Raw genomic sequence first — 17,948 nt, 5'->3', positions numbered from 1 at the left:
TTAACCAACCTGATCTCCCGGTGGCTGAGCACTTCAACTCCCTCTCCCATTCCCAGTCTGACCTTTCTGTCATGGGCCTCCTCCAGTGCCATAGTGAGGCCCACCGGAAATTGGAGGAACAGCACCTCATATTTCGCTTGGGCAGCTTGCAGCCCAGCGGTATGAACATCGACTTCTCCAACTTTAGATAGTTCCTCTGTCCCTCTCTTCCCCTCCCCTTTCCCAGTTCTCCCTCTATCTTCCTGTCTCCACCTATATCCTTCCTTTGTCCCGCCCCCCTGACATCAGTCTGAGGAAGGGTCTCGACCCATTCCTTCTCTCCAGAGATGCTGCCTGACCTGCTGAGTTACTCCAGCATTTTGTGAAATAATCCTCCTCTACAAATCAGTCAGCGGAAAGACAATACATGATTGCATTCGAGGCATCCACAGTGTACAGATGCACTGTATAGATAGCGTATAGATCCATGAGATTTTAATATGGTGGCAGAGGAAATCTCAGTGGTTGTCCTCAGAGACATTTCTTGCAGCCTTGAAGGCTTAGCCTGTATTAAACGCACTCATCAACTCCACGCTGCCTGTCTGTTTATTAGGAGGGGCAGACAAGCACCAAATGGACCGTGAGCTGCGGAAGGAGATGATGTCCATTTGGCCAAACCTCTCCCAGAAGACAATTGATCTGTTGGTCACGCCTCACAAATGTAAGTCGAGCTTTTCTATTTCACTTTCTCCTTGTCACTCTCTGATGTTTCAACCAAATATCAAAAAGTTGAAACTTCCCTGGAAAGGGGTCCAGGGAAGGTCCACGAGGATGTTGCCAGGACTCGAGGGCCTGAGCTACAGGGAGAGGTTGAGCAGGTTAGGACTTCATTCCTTGGAGCGCCGGAGGATGAGGGGTGATCTTGTAGAGGTGTATAAGATCATGAGAGGAATAGATCGGGTAGATGAACACAATCTTTTACCCAGAGTAGGGGAATCGAGAACCAGAGGACATCAGTTTAAGGTGAAGGGGGGGAAAGAATTTAATAGGAACCTGAGGGGTAACTTTTTCACACATAAGTTGGTACGTGTGTGGTACGAGCTTCCAGTGGGGGTAGTTGAGGCAGGTAATATTGCAACGTTTAAGAGGTTAGACAGGAACATGGATAGAACGGGTTTGGAGGGATATGGGCCAAACTCAGGCGGGTGGGTCTATCATTCAAGAGAGAGCTAGATAGAGCTCTTAAGGATAGCGGAGTCAGGGGGTATGGGGAGAAGGCAGGAACGGGGTACTGATTGAGAATGGTGGTGCTGGCTCGAAGGGCCGAATGGCCTACTCCTGCACCTATTGTCTATTGTCTATAGTGTAGATGGGGCATGTTGGTCGGTGTGGGCGAGTTGGGCCAAAGGGCCTGTTTCCACGCTTCATGACTCTATGATAAAGACTTACATGAACCCAAGCCATGTAGTCCGTGTTTACGTTGTTGACACAAGATGCTGGACTCTCTCGCAAGATAAAGGAGAGCAGCCGGAGAATCTCAGCGGCTCAGGCAGTTTCTGCGGAGGGAAATGAACAGATGACGTTTCGGGTTAAGATCCTTCATCTAGACTGAAAGAGTAGGGGGAGGAGGTATAAGAAAATCGAAGGTATTTATTCACAAAATGCTGGAGTAACTCAGCAGGTCAGTCAACATCTCAGGAGAGAAGGAATGGGCGACGTTTCGGGTCTGAAGAAGGGTCTCGACCCGAAACGTCGCCCATTCTTTCTCTCCTGAGATGCTGCCTGACCTGCTGAGTTACTCTAGCATTTTGTGAATAAATACCTTCGAGTAGGGGGAGGAAGTATTCAGTATGAAGGTGAGGGGGCTGGGGCAAAGGGTGGCAAGCGATGGGTGGATACTGTGTGGATACTCCTTATAGGGAAATGGGGTTAGGAGGGAGAGATTGATCAGCCATGGAGTAGACTTGATGGGCCAAGTGGCCTAATACTACTCCTATTCCTTGTGACATGAGTGGCAGAAAGCAGGTGGGGAAAGGATGGGTGGAGATAGCAACAGAGGTTGGGAGGTGAAATGGGAGGAATCTGAGGGGTAACGTTTTCATGCAAAGGGTGGTGGGTGTATGGAACGAGCCACTAGAGGAGGTAGTTGAGGCAGGGACTATCCCAACATTTAAGATACAGTTAGATACATGGATGGGACAGGTTTGGAGGGATATGGGCCAAACGCAGGCAGGTGGGACTAGTGTAGCTGGGACATGTTGGCCGGCGTGGGCAAGTTGGGCCAAAGGGCCTGTTTCCACACTGTATCACTCTATAACAAACGGCTGCAGAATCTGGAATCTACAGTTGCAATTATTTTAGCATAAACTGTTTTCACCGTGCACATTATCTACGTGACCCATTCCTTCTCTCCCGAGATGCTGCCTGACCTGCTGAGTTACTCCAGCATTTTGTGAATAAATCGATTTGTACCAGCATCTGCAGTTATTTTCTTATCTACGTGACTGCAAGGAAGATCCTGGCTCTGGCATATCATTCCAGTTTGCCCACAACGCATTTGTTTTATCAGAGTAGAGTTGCCGAGAGACACTCTCTCCTGAGCACCCTCACTCTGATGTTAGCTTCTCTTTATTGCAGCCATCTCATTCCAGCTCCTCCACTTTGAAGTCGTTCCCTTGCGCCTTCTTTTAATTGAAATGCTCCCAGCGTGGAACATTTGGGATTCCATTTGTCCTATTAACTTGAACAATAGATTGTATGCATCCTCGTGAAGTTAAAACAATACAGGATCAAAATTTTATTGCTCACAATTTATGTATTATTACCTAACATACAGAATTCTACTCAGCCATAGAGGCTTTTTTCCCCACATAAACCACAAATAAAACAGAGAGATAGCAAGTGATGACTTTGACCCATTTATTTTGCTCTTGATCACTTTGCAGCCGGAGTTATGTTGGTTTTCTGGAACTTTATTCCGCACTTTTACAGCCATACTAAAAATGCCCTTGCGATATTTATTCCGCACTTTATATCTTATTATTGTTTTATTACTCGAGGAAGCCATCTGCCTTAAGTGTTATAGTGTGTTTCTTCAAAAAGCTGGTTTAATTCACCATTGTCTGGCCCTACTGTCTGACCAGGTCAGCGAGGTATTTGGGATATTCTTCCTTCCTACATCGATTCCTACACTACACCGAGTCACCAGAGATATATAGAGAGAGCTACATGGCTTACAAGGGTTTACATGGGTAGAAGGGGTTTGGATGGATATGGGCCAATAGGTAGGACAAGTGTAGCTGGGACATGTTGGCCGGTGTGGGCAAGTTGGGCCGAAGTGCCTTTGTCCACTCTATGACTCTATTTAGAAGGATGAGAGGAGATCTTATCGAAACGTATAAGATTATTAAGGGGTTGGACACGTTAGAGGCAGGAAACATGTTCCCAATGTTGGGGGGAGTCCAGAACAAGGGGCCACAGTTTAAGAATAAGGGGTAGGCCATTTAGAACTGAGATGAGGAAAAACGTTTTCAGTCAGAGAGTTGTGAATCTGTGGAATTCTCTGCCTCAGAAGGCAGTGGAGGCCAATTCTCTGAATGCATTCAAGAGAGAGCTGGATAGAGCTCTTAAGGATAGCGGAGTCAGGGGGTATGGGGAGAAGGCAGGAACGGGGTACTGATTGAGAATGATCAGCCATGATCACATTGAATGGCGGTGCGTACAGGCTCGAAGGGCCGAATGGCCTCCTCCTGTCTATTGACTCTAGAGGGAAACATGAGTGGATTTTGGTTTACACACAGGGCTTGGCTAACATCTGAAGTCCACCGTGTGGAAGGTGGTAGATTTAATGAGAGCTTTCAAAAGCCAGTTGGGGACATGTTTGAAGAGATTTATTTTCAGGAAGAGTTTAGGGTGGCACAGTTGGGTTGCTGCCTTACAGCGCCAGAGATCCGGGTTTGATCCTGACTACGGGTGCAGTCTACACAGAGTTGGTACGTTCTCCCTGTGACTGCGTGGGTTTTCTCCGGGTGCTCCGGTTTCCTCCCACATTCCAAAGACGTGCAGGTTTTGTGAATTAATTGGTCTCTGTAAATTGTGAATTGTCCCCCAGTGAGTTAGATAGAGCTAGTGTAAAGGTGATCATTGGTCGGTGCAGACTCAATGGGCCGAAGGGCCTGTTTCCACGCTGTATCTCTAAAGTAAACTGAAGGGGAGGCTTTTTCAGTAGCTTTTCCAAGAGCTTCCAAAGATTCTGTAACCTGCTTTCTAACAAGTAGCTGCAAAAGTGAAAGCTTGTGCATTTTGCTTTCCGTATTTCTCCATAATGACTTCTCCATGGAGAAGCGCTGGAGTTGATGGGAATGAGCTGGTCAAAAGACTTAACAGCCCCTTGTTGATTGTCTGGGGAAGTTAACCAGTTTGACGATTCAGTCTGAAGAAGGGTCTCGACCGGAAACGTCACCCATTCCTTCTCTCCCGAGATGCTGCCTGTCCCGCTGAGTTACTCCCGCATTTTGTGTCTGACCAGTTTTAGCAATTTGGAAGGCGATGTGTGTGCAAAGCTGTTTTGAGAGGAGTTTAGTGCTAGGGATGGGATGTGTACAAATAACCAACAAATTGGGCGGCCACGGTGGCGCAGCGGTAGAGTTGCTGCCTCACAGCGAATGCAGCGCCGGAGACCCGGGTTCGATCCCGACTGCGGGCGCTGTCTGTACGGAGTTTGTACGTTCTCCCCGTGACCGTTTTCCCCGAGATCTTCCGTTTCCTCCCACACTCCAAAGACGTGCAGGTTTGTAGGTTAATTGGCTTGGTGTACAGTATGTGTAAATTGTCCCTTGAGTGTGTGCGGGGCTCGCTGGTCGGCGCGGCCTCGATGGGCCGAAGGGACTGCTTCCATGCTGTTCTGGTTCAGGTTCTGTTTGATTACTGCACAAACGCCTCATTGGTGGTTATCTCGCGCCGGTCGGAGTGAGTAGAGTAGTGATTACATTTTGAAGTGGGCCTTTTTGGGCCAATTTCTAGTTGCTCAATCCCCTTTCTAAATGACTGAATATCGGGAGGTAACATGTGTTGGGAGGTAACATATTCCATTCCCTCTGGTAAAGGGAATATTGGTAGCAACGTTTATTGAAATTCAGCCAGTTGATGATGTAGGGGCCGGTATTTTGTCTTGTTTCGTGCCGGTTGGTGCTCTGGGATGATGGGAGATTTGATGGTGTGATTTTGTGAATCTCCCCTTGTACATTGCGATAAGTCTTAGCCTGATTCTGTGGAGCTCTCAGCCTCCTCTCTCTCTTTCTCTCTCTCTCGCTCACTCTCTCTCTCTCTCCCCCTCTCTTCCCGCCATCCCTCCTCTCTCTCTCCCCCTCTCTTCCCGCCATCCCTCCTCTCTCTCTCCCCCTCTCTTCCCGCCATCCCTCCTCTCTCTCTCCCCCTCTCTTCCCGCCATCCCTCCTCTCTCTCTCCCCCTCTCTTCCCGCCATCCCTCCTCTCTCTCTCCCCCTCTCTTCCCGCCATCCCTCCTCTCTCTCTCCCCCTCTCTCTCTCCACCTCCTCTCTCTCTCCCCCTCTCTTCCCGCCATCCCTCCGCTCTCTCTCCCCCTCTCTCTCTCCACCTCCTCTCTCTCTCCCCCTCTCTTCCCGCCATCCCTCCTCTCTCTCTCTCCCCCTCTCTTCCCGCCATCCCTCCTCTCTCTCTCCCCCTCTCTTCCCGCCATCCCTCCTCTCTCTCTCTCCCCCTCTCTTCCTGCCATCCCTCCTCTCTCTCTCACCCTCTCTCTCTCTCCCCATCTCTCTCCATCTCTCTCACACCATCTCTCACTCCCCCGTTATCCCATCCGAGTGAAGCCAGCGTATCATTCGCGCTTGATGTAGACATCCCGTGCAAAGCTGTATCTCTGAGCTAAATGTTTTCCTGTTGCCTAATGTACCTTCTCACCTTCTTTCCTCTCGCCCATCGCAGCAACAGATCTGACAGTAGGGAAGATCTACGCAGCCATGATGATCATGGAATATTACCGGCAGAGCAAAGCCAAAAAGCTCCAGTTACTCCATGAGGAGCAGGTACCAGTGTTGCGGAGAGTATCCATTCAATCACAAACCTTATCAGACAGCATCCCTCACCCCACCCCCCACCCAAAAAACAAGAGAAATGCAAAGCCGCGGATCACCCAGAGAAAGGACAAAGCTTTGCTTAATTTGCTCGGTTCACAACTTTGCTTTGTGATGTTTGCTTCTTGCACATTCCCACGGATTGGCCTTCACGTTAGATTGGCCTTCACGTTGGTGCCAGAGAATGGAACTTCCCTTTGGCAGTCTCGAGCTTCCAACCTGGTTATTTTGTTGCACCCGTGCAAATCTGGGGTATCCAGACCCACGGCTCACGGCATTCGAGCCCCACCATCTGGTTTCTCCTCATGCTTCCACCTGGAGGAAAGAAAACTGCAGATGCTGGTTTACGTCGAAGGTAGACCCAAAATGCTGGAGTAACTCAGCGGGTCGGGCAGCATCTCTGGAGATAAGGAATGGGTCAAGTGTGTCAAGCTCTGTGTGTCAAGTCTTCAACTTGAGTCTAAAGACTGGCGCGACTAGGCTTGTACTCACTGGAATTTAGAAGCATGAGAGGAGATCTTATCGAAACGTTTAAGATTATTAAGGGGTTTGGACACGTTAGAGGCAGGAAACATGTTCCCAATGTTGGGGGAGTCCAGAACAAGGGGCCACAGTTTAAGAATAAAGGGGTAGGTCATTTAGAACTGAGATGAGGAAAAACCTTTTCAGTCAGAGAGTTGTGAATCTATGGAATTCTCTGCCTCAGAAGGCAGTGGAGGCCAAGTCTCTGAATGCATTCAAGAGAGAGCTGGATAGAGCTCTTAAGGATAGCGGAGTCAGGGGGTATGGGGAGAAGGCAGGAACGGGGTACTGATTGAGAATGATCAGCAATGATCACATTGAGTGGCGGTGCTGGCTCGAAGGGCCGAATGGCCTCCTCCTGCACCTATTGTCTATTGTCTATTGTCTGAAGAAGGGTCTCGACCCGAAACGTCACCCATTCCTGCTCTCCGGAGATGCTGCCCGTCCCGCTGAGTTACTCCAGCATTTTGAGTCATGCTTCGATCTGGTACTGGCAAGTTTTGTGGTGGTTTGATCCCTCTGGTGGCCTGGAGATTTGAAAACGGGTCGCTCTGTGTGCTGAACTGCGCTGCACTGCACTGCATTGCAAGCGCTAGTTGCTATCAGCACCTTGAGATGCAATGGGAGAAGACTCAAAGCTATTCTTCGTGCGTTTGAGGCAGCAGAGGTTACGCAACGGCCTCCAGGCACTGTGGACAAAGTGGCGATCCCGTGAGTGTCGTTCTGGGTGCGGGCGGACAGGGTACGAACAGGGATCTCCAGATGGGAGCTGTCACTTTTGTGGGTCTCTTGGAGCAGGATTGCCGTGACTTTGTTGGTCTGTAGCAGATGTTCAACGATAATAATAATAATAATAATAATGCATTACATTTATATAGCGCTTTTCATACACTCAAAGACGCTTTACAGGGATTTAGAGAACATAGGGAAGTGAATAAATAGATAAATAAGTAAACGAACAGAGAAAGGAGACAGAAGGTGAGGTGACCTTCAGTGGTTGAAGGCAGTACTGAACAGGTGAGACTTCAGTGATGTTTTGAATGTGGTGAGTGTGGAGGAGTCTCTGACGGTTTGGGGTAGTGAGTTCCATAGGGTGGGAGCAGCGATGGAGAAAGCCCTGTCCCCCCAGGATCTGAGTTTGGTCCGGATGTGGGGGGATAGGAGATTGGCAGCAGCAGAGCGGAGGGTGCAGGTGGGAGTGTGCCTGTGGAGGAGGTCGGTCAGGTAGGACGGGGCCAGGTTATGGAGGGCTTTGTAGGTCATGAGGAGGATTTTGTACTGGATTCTCTGGGGGATGGGGAGCCAGTGATGGTGGTCTTCCCCTTGGTGAGGCCTTCCTCATCCAGCTGCAGCAGGGAGGTTCCATCCGGTTCCACATCCGTAGGTGCCCGCCCTAAGAAGGGCACGTGCTCTGGGCTGGTGCCAAGCTGCAGCAACTGAGGTTGCATTTGGGCTGCAAGCTGTGAGGGGCAAACAAGTGACTTCAAACAGTGCAAAGAACTCACAATACAGTCGCAGCTGTACATTATCCCCTCCTGATGACAATCAGATCCTTTGGCGCCAGTGAAATAGACTGTATGCCACGTTTAACACGGTCAACCAAGGGAAAACCTGAAGATTTATTGCTTCTGAGGTTCCACAGTTAGATGCTATTGAAGATTAAACGTTCGGAACACTTCTTCGCCTGCTTAGGCTGGAGTTAAACATCTTTAACTAATGTTTGTACTTTGCTGATTTTTGTTTCGTGACGTTCTGGTGGTGGAGGTGGCAGCTGGGATGTCAGTCAAGCAGCTTGCTTTGTCCTGGGTGTGTCTAGCTTCTTGAGAGTTGTTGAGTTTCTGAAAGTCCATTGTTGAAACAACCGCTGAATTTTCTCAGAAGGTAGGTTCACTAGGTTAATTCCCGGAATGGCGGGACTGTCGTATGTTGAAAGACTGGAGCGACTAGGCTGGTATACACTGGAATTTAGAAGGATGAGAGGGGATCTTATTGAAACGTATAAGATTATTAAGGAATTGGACACGCTGGAGGCAGGAAGTATGTTCCCAATGTTGGGGGAGTCCAGAATTAGGGGCCACAGTTTAAGAATAAGGGGTAGGCCATTTAGAACGTAGATGAGGAAAAACTTTTTCACTCAGAGAGTTGTAAATCTGTGGAATTCTTTGCCTCAGAAGGCAGTGGAGGCCAATTCTCTGGATGTTTTCAAGAGACAGCTAGATGGAGCTCTTAATGATAGCGGAGTCAGGGGTTATGGGGAGAAGGCAGGAACGGGGTACTGATTGTGAATGATCAGCTATGATCACATTGAATGGCGGTGCTGGCTCGAAGGGCCGAATGGCCTCCTCCTGCATCTATTGTCTATTGTCTATAAGATATATTGATGCTTGTGAGTTTTCCATGTATTTCTGCCGGCTTGTTTGCTGTGGTTAATGTCCTCCTTGTCATGTTCCCTTCTATTGTGACTGTGCTGAGACCACACATTGGGCACATAGAAAAATAGGTGCAGGAGTAGGCCATTCGGCCCTTCGAGCCAGCACCGCCATTCAACGTGATCATGGCTGATCATCCAAAATCAGCCATTCTCCCATATTTGCACTAAAGGAGGTTTCACCTATTTTAAGCATCTTTCACATCCCTTTCTGGACATCCCAAAGAGCTTTAAAATCGTTTAAGTGCTTTAAACGGCACGGTAGCGCAGCGGTAGAGCTGCTGCTTTACAGCGAATGCAGCGCCGGAGACTCAGGTTCGATCCTGACTACGGGTGCTGCACTGTAAGGAGTTTGTACGTTCTCCCCGTGACCTGCGTGGGTTTTCTCCGAGATCTTCGGTTTCCTCCCACACTCCAAAGACGCACAGGTATGTAGGTTAATTGGCTGGGTAAATGTAAAAAAAAAAAAATTGTCCCTAGTGGGTGTAGGATAGTGTTAATGTACGGGGATCACTGGGCGGCACGGACTTGGAGGGCCGAAAAGGCCTGTTTCCGGCTGTATATATATAATATGATATGATATGATAAAATTGTGGTCGCACTTGGGGGTGAAGGTAAAACCAGATTACGCTCCAGTAAACAACATGGTGCGAGTCGTTGCTTGAAGGAAAACAGCAGAGAAAACGGAGGGAAGAGTAGGGCTCAGGCTCAGAGCAAATTAATCAAGAGGCCTCACTCAGTCTCCCCCAGTTGTAGACTTCACCCAACATGTAGGAGTGGTGCGGTGGTGTGTGCTGCTGTGGCTTTATACAAGGCGCTCATGACAATGTCCCTGGCATGGGATGGCAAAGCCAAACATTGTTTGTAAACTATCAAAAGTTTGTTTGAGATGGCCATCCACTTTTCTGCGAATGAGAGCGTTGTTACAATCTGGAATCGTAGGTTGATTGGTCTCAGTTGCCCCAGTGTTGTAGCTGGTGTTTGTTTTTGTTGCTTTTGGCTGTACCTGTATTCACTTTGGCCCATTGGTTAGGGGGACTTGGAGCAGAATTTGATGCCAAGTTATGTTCTTCCGCATTGGTGTCAAGAGGGAGCTCTTTTTGCATCTCCCAATGCACGCGGTCAATAAAAGAAGGCGCCGCATCTTGAAGGAAGTTCCGAAAAATGATGGAGAAAGGTTTATCCCGGATTTCATTGCTGCATCTTGCCTTCAAAGCACTGAAAAGATGCTAATTACCTGCATGATCTTTTTTTTTTTCTTCAATGAATGCTTTGGGTTCAGATGACATTCATTTACTCAAGGGGTCATTCAACATGGAATCTGTGAGCAGGTTGAGAAATCCTGGGAAGACAGATTTGAGATATTTATCTTTTTTTAATATTATTTCACTGGCAATCAATTTAAACAGGCATAGGGATTCCAGGAATCCAATTGCATCCCTTCCACTTAATTTATCCTAATTCCTGAGTTATTGGGTGAGTGCCCAGCTAGTTGTTCACCACCAATGTGGCTCTGAATTCACCTCTGAGGAAGGCTGTTACCTGGGTGTGAGATAAGTGTATCCCTACTAGCAGCATAGGTGATGGTTACTGCAAATGCGAATGGCAATAGCAAGCATGCCTAACCATGGCAGCACAATATATTGAACGTCAGTCACTGTTAAATGTCTAGTTTAAACTCTATTGGCAATGACGACCTTTCCCAAATGTAATCATGGGCTGCAGGTATCTGTGGCAAGTGTAGATCAATCCCCTAGGCGGATTGATCCATGCCTGACTTTCGTATGGCTGACCTGATCTATACTCCATGTCTGGTTTTGGTAGTGTTACCTGTATTATGCTGCTGATTAAATCCGTTTCACTTTGTAACCATGAGGTGTGAACATGCAGAGGTTTTCTCAGCTGCTCTCTGCATTGTATTTGTAATGAATCATAGAAAATAGGTGCAGGAGTAGGCCATTCGGCCCTTCGAGCCTGCACCGCCATTCAATATGATCATGGCTGATCATCCAACTCAGTATCCCGTACCTGCCTTCTCTCCATACCCCCTGATCCCTTTAGCCACAAGGGCCACATCTAACTCCCTCTTAAATATAGCCAATGAACTGGCCTCAACTACCTTCTGTGGCAGAGAATTCCACAGATTCACCACTCTCTGTGTGAAAAAAAACTTTCTCATCTCGGTCCTAAAAGACTTCCCCCTTATCCTTAAACTGTGACCCCTTGTTCTGGACTTCCCCAACATCGGGAACAATCTTCCCGCATCCAGCCTGTCCAACCCCTTAAGAATTTTGTAAGTTTCTATAAGATCCCCCCTCAATCTTCTAAATTCCAGCGAGTACAAGCCGAGTCTATCCAGTCTTTCTTCATATGAAAGTCCTCCCTCTCCCCCTCCCCCTCCCCTCCCCCTCCCCCATGAACATAATCGTTCATGAAGCATTTTGAAAATATTATGACCGAAAATATTTACTCCTAACTTTCACTCATCCAGTCTCTGACAGTTTTATCCACTGAGATCTTTCTCAGACGTCTAAGAACTTAAGAATCTACCAAAGCCGTAAATTGAGTCCAGCTGTGATAGTTGGGAATAATATTTGTTACTGTCCTCCAATTTGCTATTGACATTTTAGATTGAGTTTTATTGGGATTCTGAATCCCCAGTTGGAGATAGATTAGGTTCTTCGTGATGCTATAATATTGATATGTATTATTTCCGGGGGACAGCTCATAGGTGTTTATTCTCGTTGAGCCATAGTGTTGAATGACCTCCTGTTTCCCAGCACCTTGAGTGGCCTGGGAAGTAAATGAATATTTTTCAGCATCACACTCTGAATCTGATTTCTTCATTTCCATAAGTCTGTCTGATGCCAGCCCTAGGCCATGTTATATCTCACACAGAACCGAACGCCATTACTATTTCAGCGCATGGAACCACCTTCACCGACCCAGGAGATGGAGCCGGGGCAGAGCAGCTTGCCGGAACAACAGCACGTCTCTGGGAACGCCCTGTAAGTTCCAGTGCCAATGAGTGTGTGTAACATCACCAGAGCAATAGATCGGGTAGAGTCACCTGCCCAGAGTAGGTGAATCGAGGGCCAGAGGACATAGGTTTACGGTGAAGGGGAAAAAGATTTAATAGGAATCTGAGGGGTAACTTTTTCACACAAAGGGTGGTGGGTGTATGGAACGAGCCGCCAGAGGAGGTAGTCGAGGCAGGGACTATCCCAACATTTAAGAAACAGTTTAGATAGTTCCTCTGTCCTGTAAGGCGTTTCTGCGCCGAGCTTTCGCCCGACCTAAGGTCCCCGTGCCTTGCTCTGATCCCTTGACCAGGCCGCGCACACTGGTTCCCCCTGAGTGGTTCGACCCACTCACCCCCTACGGTTCTAGACACTGGACTTAGATGCAGGAGCGTTGATAGTGCAGAAAAACTCAACCAGACCAGATTTGAAGACCAGGGTTTAAATGGAAAAGGCTTTTATTTAGCGCTTGGGACTATTGTCCATGAATACTTATACAGTTCTATAAGACATGTCTATAAAACACATACCGAATCACATGAATACTTATAACTATGAATCATAAAACACACACAGTTCTACAAGACATATACACGACTGTAAGATGGGGAACGTACGACACATCGCAAAATTGACCAACACACATTCCTATACGCACCCACGTTTATTCAAACCACCCTCCCCTCTACACTAAACTATGTCCAGGATATGCAGATTTGGGGTACATGCTCACCATGGGGCTATCACTGGGGTTACTGGCTGTTCGTGCTGCAGTATTTCTTCTCGAGTTGCGTGCCTGTTCCTCTCTCCTGCATCCGTTTGACTTGCTTCCTTGCATCCGTTTTCTTTTTTTCTTCTTTTTTTTTTCTTCTTTTTTAAAAAAAAATTTTTAATCAAAAAATACTTTATTCAAATAATAAATATCATTCACAAAACATATTTTTAAACAAGCTCATCTGACATTTCCGGAGGTTACATTTGATACAGACATTCACTTAGACATTTACTTACATTTAGACATTTACCCAGCATCCCTTATTTGGAGGGGCGTCTCTCTCCACCACACCCTGCCCCCCATGTCCAGCAGCTTCCCTTGCATCCGTTTTCTTGCCTGCTTGCGTTCCTTGCAGGTTTTCTTCTTGAGTTTAAAACCCAAAAGTCGTGGCCAGTTATACTATTCTGGCCCGTCCTATCTCCCGCCAGATCTTGGAATCTCTTTGTTTAAAAAGATATGTATGAGTTCTCTCTCTGATCTGCGCTTATGTCCGGGGATACCGGGGATGGCCAGACGGTGTTAATTGGTATTTCGTTGCGAGGTGATGGGTTTAACTGGTTTCCCATCACCTACCAGGTAGTTTTCTATGGGCTATTGTGCCCCCTTAACGAGATGAACTGTGTAGGTCGGCTTGGGGCATTGTGAGTATGCTGATGTCAGTGCCCCAGTGTCTGGACTTCGACCTGGTTTCACAAGCTTCTGCATGGCCAATACCCATCCATTGTTCTGGCCGTGGCTTTGCAGAAACCTAGAGACTGGGCTGTAAGGTTTTTGCTTTTGTGGCTGGTCCCTTGGAAAAAACCAACCGCAGCCTTTCTCCGCTATCAGCCCCAGTCTCCCGTTTAAAATGTCCAAACTGCAGCTCTTTGCTTTTGTGTTGCTTTCAGAATGAGGGAAAACTTCTCAAATCTTACAGTCCCTCTCTTCCCCTCCTCCTTCCCAGATCTCCCTCTATCTTCCTGTCTCCACCTATATCCTTCCTTTGTCCCACCCCCCTGACATCAGTCTGAAGAAGGGTCTCGACCCGAAACGTCACCCATTCCTTCTCTCCCGAGATGCTGCCTGACCTGCTGAGTTACTCCAGCATTTTGTGAATAAGAAACAGTTAGACAGATACATGGATGGGACAGGTTTGGAGGGATATGGGCCAAACGCAGGCAGGTGGGACTAGTGTAGCTGGGACATGTTGGCCGGTGTGGGCAAGATGGGCTGAAGGCCCTGTTTCCACACTGCGTCACTCTATGAGTTCATTCATAAAGTAATTGAGACCTTGGATTTAACAGGCTAAAGGGATTTTGAGAGTGGATCATTAGGTTAGTATGTAAAGCCCCAGTAAACCCCTATAGAAATAATTATGCAGGAGAATTGCTCGTGAAATGTCAGTCAGTGAAATGTGTAAATTATATGTATTTTAAAGTTTATGGCTGTATCTTATTTCTTTAGTTTTGCTTTCATCTGTCTCAACCCACTGGATTTGTAATCTGGAGTCCAAAGACTGAGCCAATTTGCCCCAATGTTATTGATATCTCAATTTATCTAGCCTTTTGCAGGATCCACAGGCTAGATGATAGAAGGATATTTACTCCTAACTTTCACTCATCCAGTCTCTGACAGTTTTCCCCACTGAGATCGTTCTCAGACGTCTAAGATCTTAAGAATCTACCAAAGCCGTAAATTGAGACCAGCTCTGATAGTTGGGAATAATATTTGTTCTTTGTCCTCCAATTTGCTATTGGCATTTTAGATTGAGTTTTATTAGGATACTGAATCCTCAGTTGGAATTAGGTTTATATCCCTTCCAAGTTTGGGTTTAGGCACAGGTACATAATCGTACCAGGATCTGTACTCAGTTTCAATCCTGGTTTGGGATAAATTCCCGAGTTTAGATAGGGATTTGTACTCAGGTGGGTTAAACACCAATTTCATGTTAGGACTGAATATCATTTGATTCCTATTTAAGAGTTGAATTAGACATGTTGTTGATGTTGGACTTTGTTTAATCGACATTTCTAAATGTTCTTACGGAGTTAGTTGGAATAATTATTCAGTATTAGTGGAGTCAGATATTCAGATAACAATTCCACTCTGCCTTACGATTGACATGAGCTTCTTCTGTTCATCTCACTGTTCATTCTAGTCCTCTATTCTTTTCACCCTTAAGTGTTTATCAAGCTACTCTCTGAATACATTTTGCAATTCACCCCTCTACCCCTATAGGAATGAATTCCACCTACTCACCGGTTTATTTCTCCGAAATCGTGTATTTGTTGCTTTAATGATGTTTAATGCAAGGTAAAGCCAGTAAAGTCCAATCAAAGATAGTCTGAGGGTCACCAAAGTGGTAGATAGTAGTTCAGCACTGCTCTCTGGTTGTGGTAGGATGGTTCAGTTGCCTGATATCAGCCGGGAAGAAACTGTCCCTAAATCTGGAGGTGTGCGTTTTCACACTTCTATACATTTAATTGAAGACAGACACAAAAAGCTGGAGTAACTCAGCGGGACAGGCAGCATCTCTGGAGAGAAGGAATGGGTGACATTTCGGGTTGAGACCCTTCTTCAGACTGGTTAGGGATAAGGGAAACAATCTCTCGAAACGTCACCCATTCCTTCTCCCCAGAGATGCTGCCTGCCCCGCTGAGTTACTCAAGCGTTCTGTGTCTATATTCAGGGTTAATACTTCGCAGGGAAGTTGATGTTCTGGTTCTGAGATGTTCTACCAACTATTGACTAGTTTAATCGCTGTATGAAATAATATGTTTACTAAATGCTTTATTCCTCTGCCCAAAGACCACAAGATGGGATTATGAAGGAGAGTCAATCTTGGGTCACGGATCGAGCTCAAAAAATGTTTCAGCAGACAGGGGCGTGGAGTCCTGAAAGAGGTCGATCAGAGGATATAGAAGACACTCGGCCAAACTCTCAGGTACAGGCTACAAAACATACCTCACTGCTGCATAGCTTAATATCACAGCGGTTAATTGGCACACCCTCGTGTCTGGTGGTTATTTATTTTGTGTTCGGCAAAGAATGGCCATCCACATTGAAACCGAGTTTGAGACTAGCTCATTAAGAGTGCCGTTGAATAGACTGGCCTCTATTGCTCAGAATTTGCGGTCAGTAATAAGGAACCAGGCCAACATCTCTGAGCTCAAACACAAAACTTGCCCACAACTATACAGGAAGCCTTCTGTTATAGATTTTCTTATTCCCAACTCCTTTTGTTACCTGGTGTAAATTGAAGACAATCCCTTGTGCTCAGTGACTGTGATATGATCAACCCCTTTAATGTAGATTACCGGCACTGAGAACCAAAGCGATGATGATGGGCATATTTGAGAGAAAATAAGTTACAGGAGTACAGTAAATAATGAGTAAAGTAGTGGAACTTGCAGGTACTATCGCAATGTTGCTGGTGCCACCACTATGTTTAAGAAACCTTTTGACAGGTACTTGGATAGGACAGGTTTAGAGGGATACTAGACCCGTTGGGCCCAAACCTCTCCTGCATTGGTGCGGCACCCTCTCCTACCCCCCTCCCTCCCCTCCCCCTCCCCTCCCCTTATCCACCCTCCCCCCCTCCCTCCCTCCCTCCCTCCCCCTCACCTCCCTCCCTCCCTCCCTAGGAGATAGATTTAAACGTTAAAATGTGAATAACTTAAAAAATATAACACCGATTTCAATAAAACTACTTGCTTTACCATTAAAGCGACAATGGCGAGTAAGGTAGGCCTCAAATTGTCACGCTTTCGTGTACTGTTTTGGCTGTAGTTCGATCACAAATAACCAAACAAACGAGAGTTTTAGTATATAGATGGGCCAAACGCAGGCAGGTGGGATTAGTGTAGATGGGACATGTTGGTCAGTGTGAACAAGATGGGTTGGGTGGAAGGGCCTATTTCCACACTGTGTGACTCTATGACTACAACTACATCTCCTAGATTCCCACAAGATGGCTTTTGGCCCAGCTGTAATGACTATATGACTCCATCGCTCTAACTAACATGATACCCTGGGAGCTGCTGTCGATGGAGTATTCCCTTAGAGGGAGTATTCTAGCCTTAGAGGGAGTACAGAGAAAGTTCACCAGATTGATCCCTGGGATGGCAGGACTTTCATATGAAGAAAGACTGGATAGACTCGGCTTGTACTCGCTGGAATTTAGAAGACTGACGGAGGATCTTATAGAAACATATAAAATTCTTAAGGGGTTGGAGAGGCTAGATGCGGGAAGATTGTTCCCGATGTTGGGGGAGTCCAGAACCAGGGGTCACAGTTTAAGGAAAAGGGGGAAGTCTTTTAGGACTGAGATGAGAAAACATTTCTTCACACAGAGTGGTGAGTCTGTGGAATTCTCTGCCGCAGAAGGTAGTTGAGGCCAGTTCATTGGCTATATTTAAGAGGGAGTTAGATGTGGCCCTTGTGGCTAAAGGGAGCAGGGGGGTATGGAGAGAAGGCAGGTACAGGTTACTGAGCTGGATGATCAGCCATGATCATATTGAATGGCGGTGCAGGCTCGAAGGGCCGAATGGCCTACTCCTGCACCTATTTTCTATGTTTCTATGACACCTCTATATCATTATAAGTGTAAGCTGACTGGCTAGCCAATTAAAGAATTCGTACAGACTGCAAACAGTAAACCAAAAAATCCAGTAATTGCAAAACAAACAAAAATAATGTGCTAGAAATACCTAGCATATCAAGCAGTAGGGAGAAGAAGGTTTAACATTTCAGCTCAATGATCTTTCATTTGATCTTGAAATGTTGAGTATCCCAACATTTTCTATTTTTACAGCAAAACCACAATGTGTTTTATTAATTTTAAAAACATTTTTCGAAGCACAAGATAGAGTGTAAAGCATAGATTGCAGAAATGCTGAAATGCCGTCAACAATTGTTTGAGTTTTGTATGTAACGGGAATTAAAATCCACATGCTTCAAATTGGATATTTGGGTCGGATACCTTGGCTGCCAGGGTGTGGGTCAGAATGTGATTATAATGTCAGTTTGAGCTCAGGTGTAACATTTTTACCGAAGGTAGACACAAAAAGAACTCAGAAGGTCAGACAGCGTTTCCGGAGAGAAGGAATAGGTGACGTTTCGGATCGAACGAGAC

General features: G+C 46.6%; 1 protein-coding gene across 10 annotated transcripts in view; it reads left to right on the top strand.

The window, feature by feature from the left end:
- LOC144610509 (voltage-dependent P/Q-type calcium channel subunit alpha-1A-like) overlaps nucleotides 1-17,948 on the top strand; it is a 398,212-nt gene that overhangs the window by 345,846 nt on the left and 34,418 nt on the right. For 8 of the 10 annotated variants that reach the window (XM_078429269.1, XM_078429265.1, XM_078429261.1 and 5 more), the window contains 4 exons: nucleotides 593-700; nucleotides 5,942-6,042; nucleotides 11,939-12,048; nucleotides 15,623-15,758. In XM_078429269.1, coding sequence (XP_078285395.1) covers nucleotides 593-700; nucleotides 5,942-6,042; nucleotides 11,939-12,048; nucleotides 15,623-15,758 — 455 coding nt within the window. The remainder of the gene's footprint in view (nucleotides 1-592; nucleotides 701-5,941; nucleotides 6,043-11,938; nucleotides 12,049-15,622; nucleotides 15,759-17,948) is intronic. The other 2 variants (XM_078429262.1, XM_078429264.1) reach the window with 2 other exon arrangements.

The sequence above is a fragment of the Rhinoraja longicauda genome, chromosome 37 (genome assembly GCF_053455715.1).
Source record: "Rhinoraja longicauda isolate Sanriku21f chromosome 37, sRhiLon1.1, whole genome shotgun sequence".
NCBI classification, from domain to species: domain Eukaryota; kingdom Metazoa; phylum Chordata; class Chondrichthyes; order Rajiformes; family Arhynchobatidae; genus Rhinoraja; species Rhinoraja longicauda.
The sequence above is the reverse complement of the archived record's forward strand: the minus strand, read 5'-3'. Positions and strand labels throughout refer to the sequence as shown.